We start from the raw sequence: 22,576 nt of genomic DNA on the forward strand, positions 1-22,576 counted from the left end.
GCGAGGTCGTCGTCGTCGTGTTCTCGTCGTTCTCATCTCGTCGTCCTCATCTCGTCGTCGTGGTCTCTCGTCGTCGTGGTCTCTCGTCGTCGTGTTCTCTCGACGTCGTGTTCTCATCGTCCTCTTCTCGTTCTCATCGTCCTCTTCTCGTTCTCATCTCGTCGTTCTCATCTCGTCGTCCTCATCTCGTCGTCCTCGTCTCGTCGTCATGTTCTCGTCGTCTCGCTGGCTCTCTCTTGCGCGAAACGTAGTGGGGAAATCGCCTTACGCAGTGCTTCCCCCGCCGCAGGCGCAACACATCTCATAGGAATCGAAGTCGTCGTCATCATAATAGCCGCACCAATTTTGCCCGACATAAAGCTCGCACCCGTACAAATCCGCATCGGTCGCGCCGTAGTTGGTATCCTCGCAGATGGGAACCCGGGCTGCGAACGGCGCTTCGGCACCCCTCAGGGACGAGACACTCACAAGATGCAGGGCCCCTCCGCGCACGACTCAGAGGTCATCCCCCCCGGACACGACTCAGAGGCCCAGTCCGGGCACGACTGAAGACCCGAGTCGAAGAACATATCGCTCACGTCCGTCACCGACGACGTTTCCCAGGCGCTGATGTCCTGGTCGAAGCTGTCGGCGAAGGCGAACATATCGCGCATCGTCGTCACCCCCGACGTGTCCCAGGCGCCGATGGGTTGGTTGAACGCTTTCACGCCGCTTTCGGAGTTACCCCAGAACATGGCGAACATCGTCGTCACCCGCGCCGTGTCCCAGCTTCCGATGTCCTGGTCGAAAGCATCAGCGTGGCCGAACATCGCGTACATGTCGGTCACCCGAGACGTGTCCCACGCGCCGATGTCCTCGTCGAAGCTCTTGCCCGCCGCCCGCAACTCTTCCGCCATCTTTTCGCCGTTGAAGCGCAGGCAGCGTTCGCCGGCGCCGGTAGCGCAGAACAACGCCTTCATGGATGTGACTTTCGACGTGTCCCACCTGCCGATGGGGCCGTACTTGACCTCAGCCGCGTTTGCTGCAGCGAGCCATTCGTCGACGGCGTCCGCGAGCTCGACAGGGTTACCGTCGAAGGGGTAGCACGCCGTCGGGCTGGTCGTGGGAGCCGAGGACGGCGAGAGCGTGGGCGCCTCGGTCGGCGCCGCCGTGGGGGCGGCCGTCGGGCTGGTCGTGGGAGCCGAGGACGGCGCGCCCGTGGGGGCGGCCGTCGGGCTGGTCGTGGGAGCCGAGGTTCCCGCCTCGGTGGGCGCGCCCGTGGGGGCGGCCGTCGGGCTGGTCGTGGGAGCCGAGGTTCCCGCCTCGGTGGGCGCGCCCGTGGGGGCGGCCGTCGGGCTGGTCGTGGGAGCCGAGGTTCCCGCCTCGGTGGGCGCGCCCGTGGGGGCGGCCGTCGGGCTGGTCGTGGGAGCCGAGGTTCCCGCCTCGGTGGGCGCGCCCGTGGGGGCGGCCGTCGGGCTGGTCGTGGGAGCCGAGGTTCCCGCCGCGGTGGGCGCGCCCGTGGGGGCGGCCGTCGGGCTGGTCGTGGGAGCCGAGGTCCGCGCCCGTGGGCGCGCCCGTGGGGGCGGCCGTCGGGCTGGTCGTGGGAGCCGAGGTTCCCGCCGCGGTGGGCGCGCCCGTGGGGGCGGCCGTCGGGCTGGTCGTGGGAGCCGAGGTTCCCGCCGCGGTGGGGGCGGCCGTCGGGCTGGTCGTGGGAGCCGAGGTTCCCGCCGCGGTGGGCGCGCCCGTGGGGGCGGCCGTCGGGCTGGTCGTGGGAGCCGAGGTACTGTTGGTACTGTTTCCCGCCGCGGTGGGCGCGCCCGTGGGGGCGGCCGTCGGGCTGGTCGTGGGAGCCGAGGTACTGTTGGTACTGTTCCCCGTGGAATTGGCCGTGGGCAGGCCCGTGGGCAGGTCCGTGGGCTTGGCCGTGGGCAGGTCCGTGGGATTGGCCGTGGAATTGGCCGTGGGCAGGCCCGTGGGCAGGTCCGTGGGCTTGGCCGTGGGCTCGGCCGAGGGGTTGGGCGTGGGCTCGGCCGAGGGCTCGGGCGTGGGCTTGGCCGTCACGACCTCCACCGTAACGGTCGCTTCGGCGAGCGCGTCGAGCGTCTTCTCCTTGTCCACGCCGGCGCCTTCGAGCGCGTCCGCTGCCTCGGGAGACCGCTCGGCGGCCTGCGCCTTAAGCTCTGGGAGGAACTTGCCGCTCTCCACGGCCTCTTGGAGCGCGTTCGTCGCCTCGGCCGCCGCGTCCTCCGCGGCCGACTCGTCGTCCGCGAAGATGGTGGCGTTGAACGAGACTTTGGCGCCGTCCTCGTCCTGGAGCCGCCGCCGGGTCGACGTGCTCTCGGCCACGATGTTCGACACATCGTCGTAGCCGCCCAACGAGATGATCGTCGCCTTGAGCGCCGCCCGCACGTCCGCGTCCTCGTTCACGTCCGAGGCCGAGACCCCCGTCATGAAGAGCGACGTCGACACCTTCGCCTGCGCTCCGGCGGGCGCCGCCGTAGTGGTCGTCTCCACGGGGGGCGCCGCCGTAGTGGTCGTCTCCGGCGGGATGATATACCCAAAGGCGTCCGCCGACGCCAGGAAGGTCGCGGCGAGGAGAAGTCGGGGAAACGTCGTCATCATGATGTCACGGGGGGTGTCCGAGAGGCCGCAGGAAAGTACGTGCGTGGTGGAGATTGCGGGTGCCTGCGGGGGAATCGACGCGGTTCCGCGGCGACGATCGACGGACGAGGCGCGCGAATCAGGGGTTGAAGACCTTTCAGGCACGTCCGCCGACGGCCGGGAGGCCGGCCGCCGGCCGCGCCGCGCCACCGAGGACTCGAAGACGTAGCGGAGCGGGTCCCGGCGCGCCGGCCGCCGGCCGCGCAAGAGCGAGTCGCTCTTCGCCGTCGTCGAGGTGTCCGCCGCGGACCACGCCGCCGGCGGGCCACGAGGTGGGAGGCCGGCTTGCATGCGCTTGGCGTGCACCGAGGACTCGAAGACGTAGCGGAGCGGGTCCCGGCGCGCCGGCCGCCGGCCGCGCAAGAGCGAGTCGCTCTTCCGCCGTCGTCGAGGTGTCCGCCGGTAGCGGAGCGGGTCCCGGCGCGCCGGCCGCCGGCCGCGCAAGAGCGAGTCGCTCTTCGCCGTCGTCGAGGTGCCCGACGCGGACCACGCCGCCGGCGGGCCACGAGGTGGGAGGCCGGCTTGCATGCGCTTGGCGTGCACCGAGGACTCGAAGACGTAGCGGAGCGGGTCCCGGCGCGCCGGCCGCCGGCCGCGGAAGAGCGAGTCGCTCTTCCGCGTCGTCGAGGTGCCCGCCGCGGACCACGCCGCCGGCGGGCCGCGACGTCGGCGGCCGAGCTCGGATGCGCTTGGCGTGCACCGAGGACTCGAAGACGTAGCGGAGCGGGTCCCGGTCGCGCCTCGGCGCTTGGATACCCGAGGTCAACGACTCGACGTCATCAACGTCGCGCTCAGGGACCACGCCGCCGCCGGGCCACGAGGTGGGAGGCCGTGTGTTGGTGGGGGAGCGGGGGAGGGGGGCGGGTGAGGGGGGGGGGGGTCGACACGGGGCGGGCGTGAGCCAATCGGGGGATATTTGGACGCGGGAGGAGACGATTGCGTGCGTCGAGCTGCTTTGAAATTTTCGAGCTCCTCGTCGAGACGGCCTCCTCCTCGTCGGCCGAGGTCGTCGTCGTCGTCGCCGCGGGCTGGTGGTCGGCGCACGCCTCCGGGCAGGCCTCGTGGGCCGCGCGCCCGTCCTCGCCGACGATGCCGCAGCGGCGCGGGGTTGCGCTCGACGTTGTGGCAGGTCTTGATCTTGCCCTTCGTGTTGAAGGTCCAGACGGCGGGCGCCTCCTTGCACCCTTCTCGAGGTTGCCCTCGAAGCGAAGCTTGCGGCCCGCGAGCCGAGCGCAGTCGTTCGAGGGGTTCGTGCCCCAGTGCCACTTCGGGTCGTCGCCGCAGCAGACGCCGCACGCCGCGGGGCACGCGTCGCGCGCGATCACGCCGTCGGCGCCCGCCTTGCCGCAGCGGCCCGGCCGCGTGCGCACCCAGAGGCAGTCCTTCTTCTTGTGGCCCTTGTAGCGCCAGGACGTGGAGTCGGTGCCGGGGCACGTGGGGAGCGAGTTGGCGGCGGAGGCGACGAGCACGAACTTGAGGAGATGATGCATGACCTACGAGCGGGTTCGTGGACGCCCGGCCGGAGGTCGTCGTGCGCGCGCGCGCGGACGTCGTGGGGCGCGCGGACGACGCGGGCTCGCTCGGCTCCGTCGCGAAGGACGTCGGTCGATCGAAGATCGAAGTCGGTTCGGCGAACGAGCGGAGCCGCGGGGCCCCCGGGGGGGGGGGATGTAGCGAAGTGGCCCTCGCCGCCCCCCGGGGCGACGACGACCGCGCCCCGGGGGGTGACGGCCCCCCGGGGGGGGGAACGGGCGAAATGGTGGTCGTCGGGAACGTTTTTTTTTGGTACGGTGCGGGCGTCGCGAAAGCGGCTAAGAGCGTAAAAGCGGGGCGTTTCTTTCGGGGGGCGAATTGGGACGCCGGGAGGCCACGAGAGAGGTACGAGGTCTGAGTGCGAGGCATGGCGAGCGTGCGGTGAGCGTGGAAGGTCGAACGGATCAGGGCGCTGGTTTGGCTGACGACCGGTCGATGGGCCGCGTCCTCACTGACCCAGCCTGGTCCCAGGCCGTTCAAGCACTCACACCTCCTAGTCTCCTCCTATCACGCCTCTATCTCCTCTTCGTCGCGCCGCGCCCCCCGCGCCGCCGTTATGCTGCGCGGTGCCCTACCAGGTCCCGAGGACGGCGCAGTGGCGGTAGCCGCAGGAGAGCTTCGCGAGGCGGAAGCCGTCGAGCGCGGCGACCTTCTTCGGGTGCGGGTGGCGCTGCTTGTCGCCGTGGCCGAGGCACTTGGAGGAGCCGGCGCCGAAGGAGTAGAGGTCGCCGTCGGCCGTCTCCGCGAGCGTGTAGGCGCCGCCGCAGTGGACGGCGACGGGCTCGGGCGCGCCGCCGGCGCCGTCGCACTCGAAGACGTGCGCCGCGGGCTCGAGCGCGTTCTTCGCGCCCCACTGGAGGAGGGCGCCGGATGGCGTGACGACGGCGGCGTGGCTGTGGCCCGCGGCGACGTGGACCGCCGTGAGGGGCGACCCGTCCGGTAGGTCGATGGGCCGCGGCAGGTCCTCGAGCGCGTAGACGTCCATCGCTAAACCGCCGCCGAGCCCGAGCTGGCCCTGGTCGTTGCGGCCCCAGACGCGGACGACGCCGGTGGAGTCGCGGCAGATCGTGAAGGCCGACCCGGCCTCGAGCTGGACGACGTCGACGTCGTCGAGCGCCGCGACGGGTTCGGGCGCGAGCACGTCGCCGGAGCCGCCGTTGCCGTTGCGGCCGTGCTCGCCCGCGCCGCAGGTCCAGACCTCGCCGTCGTCCGTGAGGAAGACGCTGTGGCCCTCGCCGGCGCCCAGGGACGCGACACAGGCGCCCTCGAGCGCGCCGGCGACCGGCGCGGGCGCGTAGCGGTGGCCGCGGTCGCCCGAGCCGAGCTGGCCGCCGCCGCTGAGCCAGGAGCCGCCCCAGCCCCAGGAGTAGACGCGGCCGTCGCTGTCGAGCGCGAGGCTGTGGCTCTCGCCGCAGGCGACGGCGACGACGTCGACGCCCGCGAGCGCGGCGACGCGCGCGGGCGCCTTGCAGTCGGCGTCGTCGCCGTGGCCGCACTTGCCGAAGTCGCTCTTGCCCCAGGACCAGACGGCCCCGTCGCCGTCGACGGCGAGCGTGTGGTTCGTCCCGCAGGCGACGTCGCGCAGCACGAAGCCCTCGAGCTGGCGCGGCGCCAGCTCCGCGTACTGCTGGAGCACGCCCGACAGGGCGAAGGGCGTGTGGCCCAGCTGGCCCTCCGTGCCCTCGCCCCAGGTGAGGCACACGGGCGACGTCGCACTCGCCAGGCACCGCCGGGCCACGGCCGACGGCGCCGGCAAGCGGAGAGCGCGGGCGGAGAGTGCCATGCTTCGCCGAGGATGCGCGATGGTGAAGTCTTCGTTGAACACGATAACACGACGCTGCCCCGCTCGAGGCGACGCGATGCGAGTAGGCCACGCGAACTAAAAACTGCGTGGGATGCGGCCGCGCGCGTCGCGGTCGCGGCCGTGCGCGCTGGCGGCCGTGGGCCTGCTCGCCGCCGCGGCGGTGCTGGGCATGCACGGGAGCCGCGTGCTCTTTGAGCGCGACGTCGCGGCGCGCGACGCCCAGGCGGCCGTCGTCGCGGCGCTCGAGGCGCGGCTCGCGGCGGCCGAGGCGCGGGCGGCCGAGGCCGCGCGCCGCGAGGCGGCCGCGGCCGCGGCGGCCGCGGCGGCCGTCGAGGCGGCCGCGGCGCGCCGCGCGCCGCCGCCGGAGGCCGCGCCGCCGCCGCCGGAGGCCGCGCGCGCGGCCGCGGCCGCGGCGCTCGCCGCGCCGCGCCGCGACTTCGGCGCGGCGCTCGCCGCCGCCGTCGCGGTGCTGCCGCCGGCCGCGGGGGACCCGCGCGGCGACCTCGGCGCGCGGCTCGCGTGGACGATGATGGACGAGAAGTACGCGGCCGACATGCTCTTCGACGTCGCGCACATGGCGCGGCACGCCGCGGGCTTCGCCCGCCTGCTCGTCGTCGCCCTCGACGACCCCACGTTCCGCGCGTGCGCGGCCGGCGGCCTCCCGGCCGCGCGCGCGGGCGGCGCCGCGGGCCTCCGCGACGCCATCCAGTCGTCCAAGTTCTTCGTGAGCCGCTGGCTCGCGGAGCGCGGCGTCGACTTCGTCTTCTTCGAGGCCGACGTCTGGTTCCTGCGGCCCGCGCGCGACCTCTTCGCCTTCGCGGACCGGGCCAAGGTCGCGGCCGTCGGCGCGGGGCCGACGGCGCTCGAGGACCTCGACGTCTTCGTCGCCGCGCACCAGAACAACCCGACGTCGACGAACATCGGCGTCTACGCCGTCCGCGGCACGCGCGCCGCCGCGGCCTTCTTCGCCGACTGCGTCGCCGAGGCCGACGCGAAGCCCAAGGCCCACGACCAGCTCCTCTTCCACAACCTCCTCGGCTACCACCGCATGGCGCTCCACGGGTCGCCCGTGCCCAAGCAGGCCAACTGGAAGGACCGGCCGGGCACGCCGAAGCCCGACGAGCCCATCACGTCCGGCTTCATCGCGCCGCACGTCGGCGTGTCGTCCATCCTGCGCGCGCGCGGCGCCGGGACACGCGCGCGCCGGGGACCGCCGCGCGCCGACTCCCCCCCCCCCAGGCCGATCCTCACGCCGGACGCGGTCTTCGTCCACACGCTCGGCACGCAGCCCCTCGAGAGCCAGGAGGGCAAGAAGCGCCACGCGGGGCAGCAAAAGGGTGCGAAATTCCCAACTTCAAAGGCTCCTATCTCGGCCGTTTTCCACTCGTTTCGGCTGATTTTTGGACGAGCGATCATCTCTCGGAACGGTCTCGAAGCGTGGGTGCTGTTTCCGGAACGCGCGCGCGCGGAACACTCACGTTGAAGCGACGTTGAATCACCCTTTTGCTGCCCAGGCGCCACGCGAAGGAGCTCGGCGTCTGGCACGGCCTCGGCGCGCCGCCGGGCGCGCCGCCGTACTACGGCGCGGCCGCGCACGACGGCCGGACGCGGTACCTCGCGCTCGACGGCGCGCCCATGGGCGCCGTGTCCCTCTGCGAGAAGGAGGGCTACCACAACGGCCGCTTCGTCAAGGCGAAGCTCGCGGTCCTGCTCTGCCTCGCGCGCGCGACGGGCCGCGCGCTGCTCCTGCCCCGGGCCATCGTCGACTACCACACCTACTTCCTCTGGCCCTTCTTCGACCTCGCCTCCGCGGGCGACCTCGTGGAGATCCGCGAGACGAACTTCGCGTCGAACCCGCGCGCGTGGGCGACGGGGCGGCAAATGGGTGATTCAACGTCGCTTCAACGTGAGTGTTCCGCGCGCGCGCGTTTCGGAAACAGCGCCCACGCTTCGAGAGCGCTCCGAGAGATGATCGCTCGTCCAAAAATCAGCCGAAACGAGTGGAAAACGGCCGAGATCGGAGCCTTTGAAGTTGGGAATGTCGCACCCTTATGCTGCCCAGGTGGGCGAACGCGACGCACCCGTTCGCGTCGACGCACCGCGCCAAGCTCGGCCGGCGCGCCGTCGGCGTCGTCGACGGCGACGGGCCGCCGTCCTGGTACGCGGCGGGCGCCGGCGGCCTCGTCGACGCCTGGGCCGACGCGCTCCAGTTCGGCGCGGCCGCGGAGCTGCTCCTCGTGGACCTCGCCTTCGTCACGGGCGACTTCGTCGCCGCGCTCACGAACTGCGACGACCGGGCCAAGTGCGCGCGGACCCACGGCATCCCGGCGGCCGTCGTCGACTACTTCTTCCGGCTGCGGTGGTGCGGCGAGACCGTCGACCTCAAGCGGCCCGCGGCGTCGACGTTCCAGGGCTGGGACTGCTACGGCCGCGGCAAGCCCCACAGCAACGCGAAGAAGCGCTAAAAAAAACGGGCCCTTAGTCCATGGGCGCCGGGATGCCCAACAGGCGGAGCAGGTCCGCCTTCTCGTAGCAGCCCGACGTGTCGAGCGACCTGCGGGCGCACTCGTACTTGAGCGCCATGACGGACGACGCCGCGGTCAGCTCCTCGTCGACGGACGCGATGCCGTCGTCCGACGCGTCGTCGCGGAGCGGCGCGATGCCCAGGAGGCGGAGGAGGTCGCCCTTCTCGTAGCAGCCCGAGATGTCGAGCGACCGCCGCGCGCACTCGTACTTGAGCTCGCGGATGCTCGAGTCGGCCGTGAGGTCGTCCTGCTCGGACTCGACGCCGCCGTCGTCGTCGTCGTCGTCGGCGTCGTCGGCGCTCGAGCCCGCGCTGTGGCGCGCGCGCTCCGCGTCCGCCGCGGCCGCGTTCGCCGAGAGGTAGAAGAAGGCGGCCATGACGCCGAAGACGACGCACTGGACCAGCACGCCCGCGTCGACGGACCAGCCGTCGTCGTAGCCCCGGCCGTCGAAGCCGTGGAACTGGTCGAAGCCGGCGAACTCGTCGACCGGGACGTGGTACACGCGGCCGTTTCGGACGACGCGCACGAACTGCGGCTGGCGCCCGCGGCCCCGCGGCGCCTGGCGGAAGTTGGCGCCGAAGCCGTGCATGTTCTGCATGTTCCGGAACGGGTCGCCGCCGCCGCCGCCGCCGCGGGGGAAGCCGCCGCCGCCGCCGCCGCCGCCGTACGCGCGCTCGTGGTCGTAGTCCCGCCGCTGCGCCGCGTCGGAGAGCACCTCGTAGGCCGACGCGATCTCACTGAACTTCTCCGCGGCCTGCGCGTTGCCCGGGTTCTTGTCCGGGTGCCACTGCTTCGCGAGGGAGCGGTAGGCCTTCTTGATCTCCGCCTCCTTGGCCCTCGGCTTCACGCCCAGCGTGCGGTAGTGGTCGCCGGCGGCGCGCCAGGCCAGCGCCGCGGCGACGAGCGCACCGAGCGCGCGCATGCTGCGAGGCCTGGCGCGCGCGACGGGCAGCGGCTGCGGCGGGATCATCACCTGGCGCGCAGACTGGTGCGCAAAGTTGAGAAGTTCACGGAGGCTTCAAGGAGCCATGTTGACCTCGGATCCTCGTTGTATCTACACCCGGACCCGCCCCCCCCCGCCCCTAGGTGACCGTCGGCTTGCGCGGCCGCGACCGCCGCCGCGCCTCGCCGGCCGCGATCTTCGCGCAGCCGAGCGCGACGACGACGACGGTGACGGCGACGGCGCCGGCGACGGCGAAGGCGTAGGCGCGGAGCGCGAGGAGGAGGGGGCCCGACGCGCCCGAGGAGCCGGCCCGGTCCGGCGGGGACGCGTACTGGAGCCCCGCGATCGCCGTCGAGCACGACGGGAACGTGAGCGCGACGAAGCTGAGGTCGAAGCCGCCTGGGCAGGAAAAGAGAGATTCAACGTCGCTTCAACGTGAGTGTGCCGCGCGCGCGCGTTCCGGAAAAAGCACCCAGGCTTCGAGACCGTTCCGAGAGATGATCGCTCGTCCAAAAATCAGCCAAAACGAGTGGAAAACGGCCGAGATCGGAGCCTTTGAAGTTGGGAATGTCGCTCTCTTTTGCTGCCCCGGAAGCCGCGGTCGAGGATCGGGCCGCGGCGCGCCCAGAGGCAGTAGAGCGTGAGCCAGAAGACGAGGGTCGCGACGGCGAAGAGCGCGTGGCACAGCGCCTGCTCCGCGCGCGCGTCGCCGAGGAGCACGTCGCCGAGGCCCTGGAGCGCCGCGCCGCGGCGGACGACCGCGAAGGTCAGCGCGTTGAGGGAGCAGGGCGCCTGCATCATGGACACGGCGCAGTTCGGCGCGATGTCCGGGTCGCGCACCGTGCGCCAGACCTGCCAGGGCACGAGGAGCACCTGGAGGCCCATCGCGTACCACAGCGACGCGCGCACGAGCCAGTGGCCCGCGCCGAGCGTCGCGACGCCGGCGATGGTCGTCACGGCGCAGTTGACCGTCGGCGGGTTCCAGAGCGGCTCGGGCTTGAGGCCCGCGGCCCAGCACGACGCGAGGAACGCGGCGATGACGGCGACCTGGGCGGCCGCGCCGACGTGGATGCCCGGGCCGACGCACGCGGGGCACGGCAGCGCGACGACGCGGACGAGCACGAAGAGGTACGTCATCTGGTAGGCGCCGTAGGCGAAGCAGAGCTGCGGCGTCGTCGCCTCGAGGCGCAACCGCGCGCGCGGCGACGCGCAGACGCGCGCGGTGAACGCCAGCCACAGGAGCGTCGCGAAGCACATGGCGATCCAGTAGGGGACGACCGTGAGGTTCAGGCCCCGGTCGACGAGCTCCTTGCAGACGCCCGCGAGGCCGCAGAGCCCCAGCGCGAGGCCGTTCGTGCCCACGGGCAGCGACTGGAGCAGCGACTCCTCGCGCTCCGAGGGGTCGCTCAAATGCGACGCGGTCAGCGACCGCGCGAACACGGGCGTGAGGCGCGACGGCGTCGGCAGCGTGGCGCCGCGCGTCGCCGCCGGCGCGCCGAGCTCCTCGTCCAGCGCGAAGGTGATGGACTTGGACTTCTTAGACTCCTTCCTCGGGGGCGGGGCGTTGTCGACCTCCAGGCTCTCCCTCAGCGGCGGGTCCGACATCTTGTGCACGGGGTTCATGTGTTTGGACACGGGTCGCGTTTTCGGTCGAGAGCTGCCCGGGGGGCGTCCACCCAAGTAGAAGGCAGGTCAATAACGAACCTGCTCCTTGACGCCAAGCTGCCCTGGCTGAAACGTGCCGATTATGGTAGCATCGTCCCAGCCACGACCGCGCGGATGATGACCTAGCCGCTTTTGACCCATGGTCCGCAAGGTCGGCGCGTCGTCGCGGAAGCCGGCCAAGGCCGCGGCCGTCGTCACGCTCGACTCGCGCACCGTGGACCTGCCGCGGTCGTCGAACCGCGTGCCCGCGGGCCTCGAGCCGAAGCGGCGGCGCGCGAAGCCCCAGCCGCCGCCCGGCCGCGCGCCCGGCCGCCGCGGCGGCGCACCGCGGCACGCGTCGTCCGAGTCCGCGGCGCCGGCCGAGCCGGCGCCGCTCGCGCTGGCGCTCGCGGGCACGGCGCCGCCCGAGGGCCCGGCGCCCGGCGCGTCGGAGCCCTGGGAGCGCTGGCTCGGCGGCCAGCCACCGCGGACCCCGGGCCAGCCGACGCACGCGAGCTCCGGCGAGGGCGACTCGCTGAGCAGCAAGCTCACGCGCGAGCTGAGCCTGAGCCTGCCCGCGGCCGCGGGCGGCGCGGGCGCGGGCGGGCTCGGCGGCGGGCTGAGCCACGGGAGCAGCGAGAGCTCCTTCGGGCCGGGGTCGCTGCACCAGGGGTCGTCCCTGGCCCTGTCGCGGCGCACGCCCTTCGAGTCGCCGCTCGGCCACCGGCCCTGGGCGCCCGTCAGGGCAGCAAAAGGGTGCGAACTTCCCAACTTCAAAGGCTCCAATCTCGGCCATTTTCCACTCGTTTCGGCTGATTTTTGGACGAGCGATCATCTCTCGGAGCGCTCTCGAAGCGTGGATGCTTTTTCGGGAACGCGCGCGCGTGGAACACTCACGTTGAAGCGACGTTGAATCACTCTTGTGCTGCCCAGGCGCCCGTGCCGCCGGAGAAGGACCTCGACGATCTCCGCGGCGCGGGCCCCCCGGCCGCGCCGGCGTCCTACGACGTGCGCTCCGGCGAGTGGCACGTCTGCTTCGACGAGCCGCCCGTCGAGGGGCCCGCGCCCGCGCCGGCGACGACGCCGCGGCCGCCCGAGGCGCGGCCGCCGAGCTCGGCGCGCGCGCCGTCGACGCGCGGCTCGCTCCGGTCCGCGACGTCCGACGGCGCCGACGAGCTCCGCGTCGCCGAGGCCGCCGTGCCCGCGGCGCTGCTCGACGACGTCGCGCAGCGGAAGCGGCTCCGGGGCGCGACGGACACGTCGCTGTCGCGCGCGGCGCCGCGGCTCCGCTTCGGCCGCGAGCTCCGGCGGTACCTGCCCAAGGGCGACCTGCTGCGCGCGTGCAAGCGCGGCGCGTCGCGGCTGGCGCCGAGCCGGCGGCCGCCGAGCGCGGGGCCCAACACGCTCTTCGGCGACCTCAAGCGGCGCGACGCGGCGTCGCCGCGGCCGCGCGCGGACGGCGGCGTCGCGCCCTTGGACGGCACGCTCCAAGACGTCGCGGCCAAGTTCGCGGCCCTGAAGCCGTTCCTCGACCGCCACGCGCACCTCGCGGCGCGGGCCGCGGACGCCGTCGCGGCGAGCCCGCGGCGGCCCGGCGCGGCCAAGCCCGTCCGGCTCCGGCGGCGCTCCGACGACGAAAACGCGAGCTTCGGCGGCCAATCGGACGAGCTCGTCGCGGGCCGGCCCGCGCGCCGCGCGTCGAACGTGTCCGCGCGCGAGGCCGCGCTCCTCGACGGCGTCGCCGTGCTCCCGAAGCTCGGCGACGCCCTCGGGGCCGCCTGCGTCGACCCGCTGCGGGGCTGGCTCGAGCTCCGGTGCCGCGAGCGCGCGGCCGTGCTCGGCGGCGCGCGCGGCGGCGCGGACGCGTGGTTCGCGGCGGCCGCGGCGCTGGCGCTGCGGGTCCGCGCGCGCGCCGAGGCCGCGGCGCGCGAGGAGGAGGCCCTCGTCGCCGAGGTGCGGGACCTGCGGGCGAAGCACGGCGCGGTCCGCGCGACGCTCGCGCAGGCGCGGCGGCTCCTCCGCGACGAGGACGCGCACCTCGACGGCGTCACGCGCGCCGTCGCGCGCCTCAAGGAGGCGGAGGCGCAGGCGGGCAAGAACAAGGCCGCGGCGAAGATCCAGCACCTGTTTTTTCGGTGGCGCGAGGGCCGGCTGAACCACGCGGCCGCGCCGTCGGACGACAGCAGCGACGCCGCGACGCATTCGCGCCGCGGCTCCGAGGCGTCGCTCTCCGACGGGTCCCACGCGTCCCTCTTCTTCTCCAGCGACTCGGGCAGCGGGCACGGCGACGGCCAGGCCGACGTGACGGACTCGTCGTCGGGCTCCGCGAACGACTCCGACGACTACTTCGACGAGGCCGACGCGCGGAACGCGGACCCCCAGGACCCGGCGACCAAGGCGGCCATGGTCGCCGCGGAGCAGGCGCGCCTCGAAAGACGCGAGGGCGGTGCGCCGGCGCCGGCGCCCGGCGACGACGACCGGAGCTTCGGGAGCGCGTCGACGGCGTCCGCGCGGCGCGACGCGAAGCAGCCCCTCGTCGCGCCGGGCTTCCGCAAGTCCCTCGACGGCCGCGCGAAGGAGCCGGCGCCGGCGCCCGCGCCCCGCGACGCGACCGAGGCCGCCGAGGCGGACTTTGGCCAGATCGCCGCGGGGGGGCTGCCGCCGAGCCCGCAGCGGAAGAACTCCTTCGCGCTCAACGTCTTCCACACGCCGCGCGACCTCGGCGTCGCCGCGGAGCTCGACGTCGACGACGACGGCGCCTACGACGACGACGTCGGCTACGCGTCCCACGCGTCCACGGGCACGCTGGCGACGACGGACGACGACGACGACCTGAGCGCCGTCGGCGGCGGCATGTTCCACCACGCCTCCACGAAGGACCTGCGCGACGACGACGACGACACGACGGCGTCGCCGGCGAAGAGCCGGCGCAGCCGCCGCGGCCGCAAGTCGCGCGCGACGCGCCGCAAGTCCGCGACGGCGACGTACGTGCTCCACGTCGCGGAGCGCGCGGCGACGGTCATCCAGGCGCGCTGGCGGGGCGTCGTCGGCCGCCGCGCCGCGCGCGCGGCGGGCCTGCGGCGAAGGCGCGCGGCGGCGTCGGCCGTCGCGCGGCTCGCGCGCGCGGCCGCGGCGACGTCGACGGCCGCGGCCGCGCACCTCGAGCTCATCCTGGGGCTCCGGCGGCCCGAGGCGTCGGCGCCGGGTACGCCCGCGTCGTCGCTCTTCCAGAGCCCGCCGGGCACGGCGGGGAGCCACCCCCGGCCCGAGAGTCGCGGCGTCGACGAGCTGGGCCGCCCGTGCACGCTCGAGGAGGAGAAGGAGTGGCGCTACGAGAAGAAGTTCGGCCGGGGCTACGCGCGGCGCGACCGCGTCCTCGCGCGCGCCGCCGCGGCGAACGCGGCCCTGCTGCTCGGGGTGAGGGACGCGGCCGCGCGGCTCTTCCGCGTCGCGGAGAGCTGCCGGGCGCACGGCCGGCGGTCCGTCGCGGCGCGGGCGCTGCGCCAGGGCATGAACCGCTGGCGCGAGCGGCGGCCCGTGACGCGGGGCCCCATCGACCTCGCGCGCATGTACGCCGCGGAGATGGAGAAGCGGAGCTACGGCGACCGACGAGAGCGACGGGGACGCGTCGCTCGCGACCGCGTCGCTGGACCTCAAGCTGCCGCCGACGCGGCCGGGGTCCGCGGGCTGGCAGACGGACGGCGACGGCGACCTCGAGGACCTGGCGCCCTGGGACGAGGACCGGGACCGCGCCGCGCGGACGCCGGGCGCGCAGCTCGCCGTCGCGGCGGCCGCCGCGTCGGGCGCGGCCGCGCCCGACGCGGCGGCCTTCGAGGCGGCGCCCGCGTCCGTCGTCGAGGGCGACGCGCCGCGGCGGTCGAACCGGGAGCCGTCCCTCGCCGCGGCGTCGCCGGGCGCCGCGGCGGAGCCCGCGCCCGCGCCGGCGGACGAGTCGCGGCCGCCGCCGGCGAACCCCATCGACCTCCTCGCCATGTTCGCCGCGCACAAGGAGGAGGCGGCGGCCCAGGCGGACGTCGAGAGCCGCGGTCGGTCCAGCGGCGTCGCCGCGCCGCCGTTCCGGCCGCCCGCGCCGCCCGCGGACGAGGCCGCGGCGCCCGTCGCGGGCGCGACGCGGCGAAGCTCCGTGCAGCCCGCGGTGAACCGGCTCCTCACGCGGCGCCAGAGTTTAGCGTTGGACGCCGCCGTCGCCGCGGAGCGCCAGGCCGTCGCCGCGGCCGCGCCGCCGGGCCAGGGCCGGCGGTCGTCCGTCGCGGCGATCGCGCGGCGCGGCTCGTTCGCGGGCGCCGCGCGCCGAGGGTCGCTCGCCGGCGGCCGCGCGTCGGTCCTCGACGCGACGCGGAGCCTCGGCTGGCTGCGGAAGCGGTCCAACGAGCTCATCGAGGGCGTCGGCGCGCGGCTGCGGGCGGGCCGGTGCCTGCCGCCGCCGCCGGACGGCCTCGCGCCCTTTCCCGCGGGCTTCGTCCCTCCTTTAGGGTTCGCGCCGGACCCGGCCCGGCCCCTCGGCGTCGAGTTCCGGCGGGCCATGCGCGCGGGCTGGTGCCTGGGCACGCCCGAGGGCCGCGACAAGGAGGAGATCGCCCGGGTCGCCGGCGCGGCGTGGACCGCGCGCGTCGACGAGAAGGCGCGGCTCGCCGCGCTGGGGATGCTGGTGGACGGGGACGCGGCCGGCGTCGCCTTGGACGAGAACCGGGTCTGCGTCGAGTACGGCTACTCCGGCGCGCGGTGCTGCGACGCCGCGTCCGTGCTCCGGGCGACGGTCGCGACGCAGCGCGGCGGCGGCAAGGCGTCGCTGGAGCAGGCCATGCTCGAGCTCGTGACGTCGATGTTGAGTTTAGCCGACGCCGCGGACGCGCGCGGCGCGAAGATGGACGAGTTGGTCGAGCTGCTCAACGGCGTGTTGGCGCCGCTCACGGCGTCGCCGGGGCTGGGGTGCCTCGTGCTCGTCACGGAGCTCGTCAACGACACGCGGCTGGGGCGCGTGTTGGTGGGGCCCGCGGCGGACGGGTCCGCGGGAACCGCGCCCTGGCTCGACGGCGTCGGCGAGGCCGACGAGCCCGGGTCGCTCTTCACCGCCGGCGGCCGGCGGAAGATGCCGGGCTACATGCGCGCGACGGCGTCGACGTCGGACCACAAGGTGCGCCTCGGGCGCCGGGGCGCGACGAACCCGGCGCAGCTCAACAACGACGACGACGCGAGTTTGGTGTCCGCGGCGATGCTCGACAAGGACGTCGGCGCGGGCGACCTGCGGTCCGTGGCGTCGTCCGCGGTCTCGAAGACGGGGCCCGTGGCCAACAAGGCCGCGGCCGACGCCTTCGGGGAGCGGCCGCGGCTCCTCGCGCTCGGCCACGCTTTACGGCTCGTGCCCTGGCTCTTCGGCGTCGACGCGGCGGAGGTGAAGCGCGCGCTCCGCGCCGTCGCCGACGACGAGGACCGGTCCGCCGTCGCCGCGCTCGACGAGGACTCGTCGGAGTCGGAGCCGGAGATCGAAGCCCAGGACGAGGACGCGCGCGAGCGCGCCGCGATGTCGTTCCTCGCGCCGCCCGCGGCTTCCCGGAAATACGGCGCGGCGCGCGCGGCCCGGCGGCCCGTCCCCGAGGACGCGTCGACGTCCTTCTCGCGCGTGTCGACGGCGTCGGACTCGTCGGAGGACCCGGAGTTCCTCAAGAGCGAGGACGCGAGCGGCGACGCGGACGAGTCGACGCCGGGCGTCGCCGCGGGCCTCGCGCTCCGGCGGGTGCAAACGACGCCCTTCGGCCACCTGCGGCGTTCCTCCGCGACCTGCTGGACCTGCCCCAGGTCGCGCCCGACGCGGACCTGCTCATGCCGCGGCCCCACATGGTCGCGATCGCCGTCGACGGCTTCCGGAATCTCTGCGTCCGGCACCACCTCGAGCAGTGCCACCGGCTGCGCTGCGCCCACGTGACGTCGCTGCTGTTCTCGTCCGTGGACGTGCGCGGCGACGGCGCCCTGAAATACGCGGAGTTGTTGAGCGCGTTCACCGTCGTCGCGCCGGACATGCGCGAGCCGCAGTTCCGGGCAGGGCAGGACAAGGGTGATTCAACGTCGCTTCAACGTGAGTGTTACGCGCGCGTGCGTTCTAGGAAAAGCATCCACGCTTCGAGACCGTTCCGAGAGATGATCGCTCGTCCAAAAATCAGCCGAAACGAGTGGAAAATGGCCGAGAGAGGAGCCTTTGAAGTTGGGAATTTCGCACTCTTGTCCTGCCCAGGTTCCGCGAACTCTACGAGCAGGCCGTCTACGAGACGCAGTCGCCGGAGGTCGACTACGACTGCTTCCGGAAGCTCGTGGCGTCGTCCGTCGACGAGCTCGTGCGCAAGGGCGACAACGACACGCTGACCGTCTTCCTCGACAAGGTCGCGGCGGACGACGTCTCCGACCTCTGGGTCCAGGAGATCGTGCCCGCGCGCCGCGCGCTGAAGCGGGATTTGTTGGGCGACCACGCCCCGGCGAAGACGCCGCCGGCGACGACGAACGGCACGGACACCTACTTCCGCGACGCGTCGGGCGCCTACGCGACGCCCAAGGTCGCCGCGTCCGACGACGACGACGCGTCCTTCGCGCGGTCCGCGAACTCCTACGGCGACGAGGCGCCGAGCCCGCCGAAGCCCTGGGGCGGCTCGCCGACGCGCAAGGGGGGCACCTATCGGCCGTAACCGCGTCGACGAGTTTCGCGCGCGCCGCGGCTGGGGACGGAAGTGGGACGGTGCCGCCCGTTGGCGGGGGATCTATGTGCACCTTCGGCTCCGGCCATTGATACGACTCGGCCGGTTTCAGAGCTCGATAGCGCTATCAAGGCGGCCGCCACTCGCAGCCGTCGCGGCGCGTTGATCGGGAAGGGGCGGGCCGCTGGGTCGTATCGGCCGCCATGGATCTCGGAGATATCATGGACAGCGCGGGCCGGCGTCGACGACGAAGCGCCGTGTTTCGTCGACGCCGCCGCGCGCGCGCGCGCGCCGCCGCGGGCTGCCCTCGCGCGGCGGCCGCGGCGGCGCGGGGCGCGGCGGCCGCGCCGCGCGAGAGCATCGCGCGCGCGCGCGCCGCCCCCGCGCGCGCGACGGCGGCGCCGCCGCGGCGGACCGGACCGGACCTGACGCGCGCGCGGCCGCGACACCGCGGCGCCCCGCAGGCGTGAAGCTCGGCAACGCGATGCAGTCGAGCGACAACCCGGACCCGCGCGAGGAGTACGCGACGTTCCCCGAGGACGAGCTCATGGCCTTCTTCGGCCGCGCCGAGGATAGCGGGTTCCTGACCATGGAGAACATCCTCAAGGGCCCGCTCGGCTTCTGGATGTTCACGCTGTGGATGTCGCGGCACGCGGAGAAGACGTTCCACAACGTGGGCCAGTTCATCGTCGAGGTCGCGACGCTCAAGCTCGCGCGCGGGAAGCACATCCAGGAGCAGAAGGACAAGATCATGTCGAGCTTCCTGCCGGAGATGAACAGCGCCGTGAACGAGATGAAGCCCGAGTACGTGGACAGCGACATGTGCCGCAAGGTGCGCCCGCCCGTGGGCGACAAGACGCTCTACCAGAAGCACATCAAGGAGGGCAACGTCGGCAACATGCAGCGCGAGTCCGCGTCGAAGATGAGCCGCCGCGCGTCCGTCGCGTCGACGTCGAAGAGCTTCTGGCCCGTGCTCATGGGCGGGTCGCTCGTCGACTCCAGCGCGCCGCCCCAGTCCCAGTTCGACGTCATCGAGGCGCTCCTCGTGGACTACTGCGAGAAGGTCGCGCTGCCGCTCTGGCTCAACAAGGACACGAACCCGAAGCTCCTCGAGTACCTGCGCTACCTCAAGATCCAGCACGAGGTGCCCCCGACGGAGAAGACCTTCAACGTCTTCCGGACCATGGGCAAGGGCGGCTTCGGCCTCGTCAAGGGCTGCCGGACGTTCACGACGGGCCGCATGTACGCGATGAAGGAGATGGACATGAAGCACGTGAAGCAGAAGAAGTGCAAGACGCTCTGCGACCAGGAGCACTGGGCCCTGTCGGACCCCCTGGTCTGCGACAGCCCCTTCTGCGTGAACATGAAGTACGCGTTCAAGACGGAGGCCGCGCTCTGCCTCGTCATCGACCTCATGATGGGCGGCGACCTGTCGTTCCACCTCGACAAGGCCGAGGGCCGCAAGATGCCCGAGAACTTCGTGCGCTACTACAGCGCGCGCGTCATCCTGGGGCTCGAGGTCATGCACGAGGCGAAGATCGTCTACCGCGACCTCAAGCCGGAGAACGTGCTCGTCGACGGCGACGGCCGGACGCGGCTCTCGGATTTGGGCCTCGCCGTGCCGTTGGCGCCGGGCTTGAAGGGCACGGCGGGCACGCCGGGCTACCTGGCGCCGGAGATGCTCCAGCACAAACCCTACGACCAGTCCGTGGACTGGTGGTCCTTTGGGTGCATGATCTACGAGATGGTCAACGGCGTGGGCCCGTTCCGCACGGAGGAGGCGAACAAGTTCGGCGGCGAGACGAACCTCCAAAAGGCCGTGAACAAGGCGACCTGCGAGATGGAGATCGAGTGGCCGAGCCACTTCTCGCCCGAGTTCACGGATTTGTGCAAAAAGATCCTGTGCCGCGACCCGGAGAAGCGGTTCAAGATCAAGGACATCATGAACCACGAGTGGTACAAGCCCCTGGACTGGGAGCTCATGCGCGCGGACCCGGACCCGGAGGAGATCGGCGAGGGCAAGCCCGAGTACCCGCCCATCGTGCCGGGCAAGAAGCTCAACATCGAGGACGCGGGCGACATCGGCGAGTTCGAGGACCTCGGCGACGCCGTCACCCTCGTGCCCGAGGACTTCCCCGAGAAGGAGTGGCTCTACGTGTCCGAGAAATACTTCCAGTCCGAGGTCGTCTGGCTCCTCCAGTTCCGCGAGAAGGACGGCGGCGCGCCGCCGCCCGCGGCCGCGAGCAGCGGCGCGTGCCAAATCCTCTAGAGTCCGCCATCCCTCCCGCATCCCCCCTCGCCCCCCCGCCCCCTTCCGAAGCTCCGCCCCGCGCGCCGTGTGGCGCCGGGTCCGACCCCCACGACGAAGCCGCCCGCCGGGTCCCAGCGGCGCGAATTCCGGCGCCGACCGGAGACGCGGGCGCGCCGCGCCTTCGGCGGCCGCCCCGTAACGGCGACGAATCTGGGACCTTAGGGCAGCCCCGCGGTCTCCGGGTGCTCCCAGAGGTGGGCGCAGCGCCTCATGCTGCTGTAGTTGGCGAAGTCGTCGCCGCGGCCCGCGGCGGCCGCGTCGAGGTCCGCGAGGCAGGACGCCGCGCAGCCCGCCGGCGCGAGGCGCCGCCGCGCCGCGGCGTACTGCCACCACCAGTCTGCGCGGGGGAGGGGGGCGTGAGCGTCCGGAGGGAGGGGGCGCCGCGCGCGCGCGCGCGGCCCGGCGGCGGCGCTTCCCGCCGCGCCGTGTCGGACGCCGCCGCTCCACCGCGCGCGCAGTGGTGGCCGCCGTAGCGCCGCGTCGCGAGCGGGCTGTCGAGGCCCGCGGCGACGCGGCCGCCGTCGCAGCCGTCCGCGCCGGGGCACATCCAGGGCTTCGGCGGCACGTTGAAGTGGAGGAAGTGGAGCCGCGTCGGGCAGGACCTGGGCAGCAAAAGGGTGCGAAATTCCCAACTTCAAAGGCTCCTATCTCGGTCGTTTCCCGCTCGTTTCGGCTGATTTTTGGACGAGCGATCATCTCTCGGAACGGTCTCGAAGCGTAGATGCTTTTTTCGGAACGCGCGCGCGCGGAACACTCACGTTGAAGCGACGTTGAATCACTCTTGTCCTGCCCTGGGCAGGACCACTTGGACACGAGCGCCGCGGTCCGCCGCCGCAGCCCGAAGAAGTACTCGACGAAGCCCTGGTCCGAGAAGCCCGCGCCCATCGACGCCCAGGACGGGTCCCCGTCCGAGTTCTTGCGCAGGGCCCAGGCGTGGGGCTGCTTGAAGGCGCCGCGGCCCCAGCCGTCGGCGTGGACGCGCTTCCGGTCGCAGACGCGCCGGCCGCCGCAATCGGCTTCGAGCGCGGCGCCGACGGCGTCCCACGTCGTCGCGTTCGGCGCGGCCAGGAGGTAGGCCGTGAGCACGGGCGTGCCGCTCGTCTGCTGGGCGACGAGCTCCGCCCGGGCGCCCGGCGCGCAGGTCGCGAGCGCGTCGGCGACGGGGCCGCAGGGCCGGCCCGCGGCGTCGTCCGCCGCGATCGCCGCGCCGCACGCGAGGTCGTACTCGAAGAGGAACGCCAGCGACCCCGTGACGACGCCGTCGATGTCGAGGAGCAGCGCGCGCGCGTAGCGCACGAGCTTGAAGACGTAGAGCTTGCGGAGCAGGAGGTAGTCGTCGAAGACCGCGTGCCTCCCGAAAGTCCATGCGCTCCGCGACGATCCCGTTCGCCTCCAGCGCCGCGACGAGCGGCCGCGACGCGCCGGCGTCGACGAGCGCTACGAAGTCGTAGGCGTCGCCGAGGCCGCCGTGGCGCTCGACGGAGTCGCGGAGCACGAGCGCCGCGCACAGCGACCGCGACCGCGGGCACGCGTCGCCCTTCTCGGCCCGGCCGACGCTCCGCGGCGTCCAGCCGTCGCGCTTGCCCGACGGCGCCGTCGTGAGCATCGCGACGACGGCGTAGGGTTTCTGGAGCGTCGCCGTCGGCGCGGGCGTCGGCGCGAGACTCACAGCCGCCGGCGCGGCGTGGATGACCGTCGCGGGCGCCGCCCGGATGCGCCAAAAAACAACACCGGCGCAGGCGGCGGCGAAGGCAAGCGCCGGCCACCGGGGCGTCCGCGCGCGCCGCCGCGGACCCATGCTGCTATCTCAAACCCATGTCACCGCCCTTTTTATGTTCGGCAAGTATCATTTTACTTGAAGATAAAATCTATTCGCAACGCATCAAGGCGGCTACCAGCTTTGGGCTGCTTGCTCGTTAATCAATCGCAGCGGGCAGCGCGGGCTCGGGGAAAAAAGCGGGCGGTCGCCGGGGTGTCGCGGAGACCGGAACGGGGGCCCCAGCCGGTCGCCGCGCAACCATGGACCGCGCGCGGCGTGCCATGCCCATCGGGAACAAGCAGTGCCACGCGCGCTTCGTGAAGAAGTGCCAGGAGACGCACAAGAAGAAGCTCCACGAGATGAAGTGCTCCATCGACAACCACGAGCCCAAGCGCCACCCCCACCTGCGCAAGAACCTGAAGAAGGAGCAGCTCATGGAGGAGCGCTACGCGGAGATCGAGCGCGACAACCGGCTCCTGCTGGAGAAGATGTCCTACATCATGCGACACTCGTCGCTGGACAACGACAACCAGATGCAGTACGCCCACTCGTTGAACCGCGAGCAGCGCAAGCGCGAGCTCCAGCGCATCACGCGCGAGAACCAGAACATCCTCGGCCGCATTCAGGCGGCGGAGCCGACGTACGACCACCTCGCCTGGGCGGAGCACGAGAAGCAGCACGAGGACTACATGAAGAACATCTGCGAGCTGCCC

At 73.0% G+C, this 22,576-nt stretch overlaps 4 protein-coding genes across 4 annotated transcripts; 2 read left to right on the top strand and 2 right to left on the bottom strand.

Moving 5' to 3' along the window:
- Positions 1-4,703: 4,703 nt before the first annotated feature.
- On the bottom strand, positions 4,704-5,956 carry AURANDRAFT_59868 (hypothetical protein; the record flags this gene model as incomplete). Its single annotated transcript, XM_009035789.1, has 1 exon — positions 4,704-5,956. The coding sequence occupies one exon, from the start codon at positions 5,954-5,956 to the stop codon at positions 4,745-4,747; it is 1,212 nt and encodes a 403-aa protein (XP_009034037.1).
- Positions 5,957-9,181: 3,225 nt separating this feature from the next.
- AURANDRAFT_17115 (hypothetical protein) lies at positions 9,182-9,370 on the bottom strand (the record flags this gene model as incomplete). The annotated part of the gene is made up of 1 exon (XM_009035788.1): positions 9,182-9,370. A coding segment is annotated over one exon (189 nt), but the record flags the coding sequence as incomplete, so codon positions are not given.
- Positions 9,371-18,940: 9,570 nt separating this feature from the next.
- On the top strand, positions 18,941-19,717 carry AURANDRAFT_2228 (hypothetical protein; the record flags this gene model as incomplete). The annotated part of the gene is made up of 1 exon (XM_009035279.1): positions 18,941-19,717. A coding segment is annotated over one exon (777 nt), but the record flags the coding sequence as incomplete, so codon positions are not given.
- A 2,430-nt stretch (positions 19,718-22,147) lies between these two features.
- Positions 22,148-22,576, top strand: AURANDRAFT_15978 (hypothetical protein; the record flags this gene model as incomplete). Its single annotated transcript, XM_009035400.1, has 1 exon — positions 22,148-22,576. A coding segment is annotated over one exon (429 nt), but the record flags the coding sequence as incomplete, so codon positions are not given.

The sequence above is a fragment of the Aureococcus anophagefferens genome (assembly GCF_000186865.1).
Source record: "Aureococcus anophagefferens unplaced genomic scaffold AURANscaffold_3, whole genome shotgun sequence".
In the NCBI taxonomy this organism is placed as follows: domain Eukaryota; class Pelagophyceae; order Pelagomonadales; family Pelagomonadaceae; genus Aureococcus; species Aureococcus anophagefferens.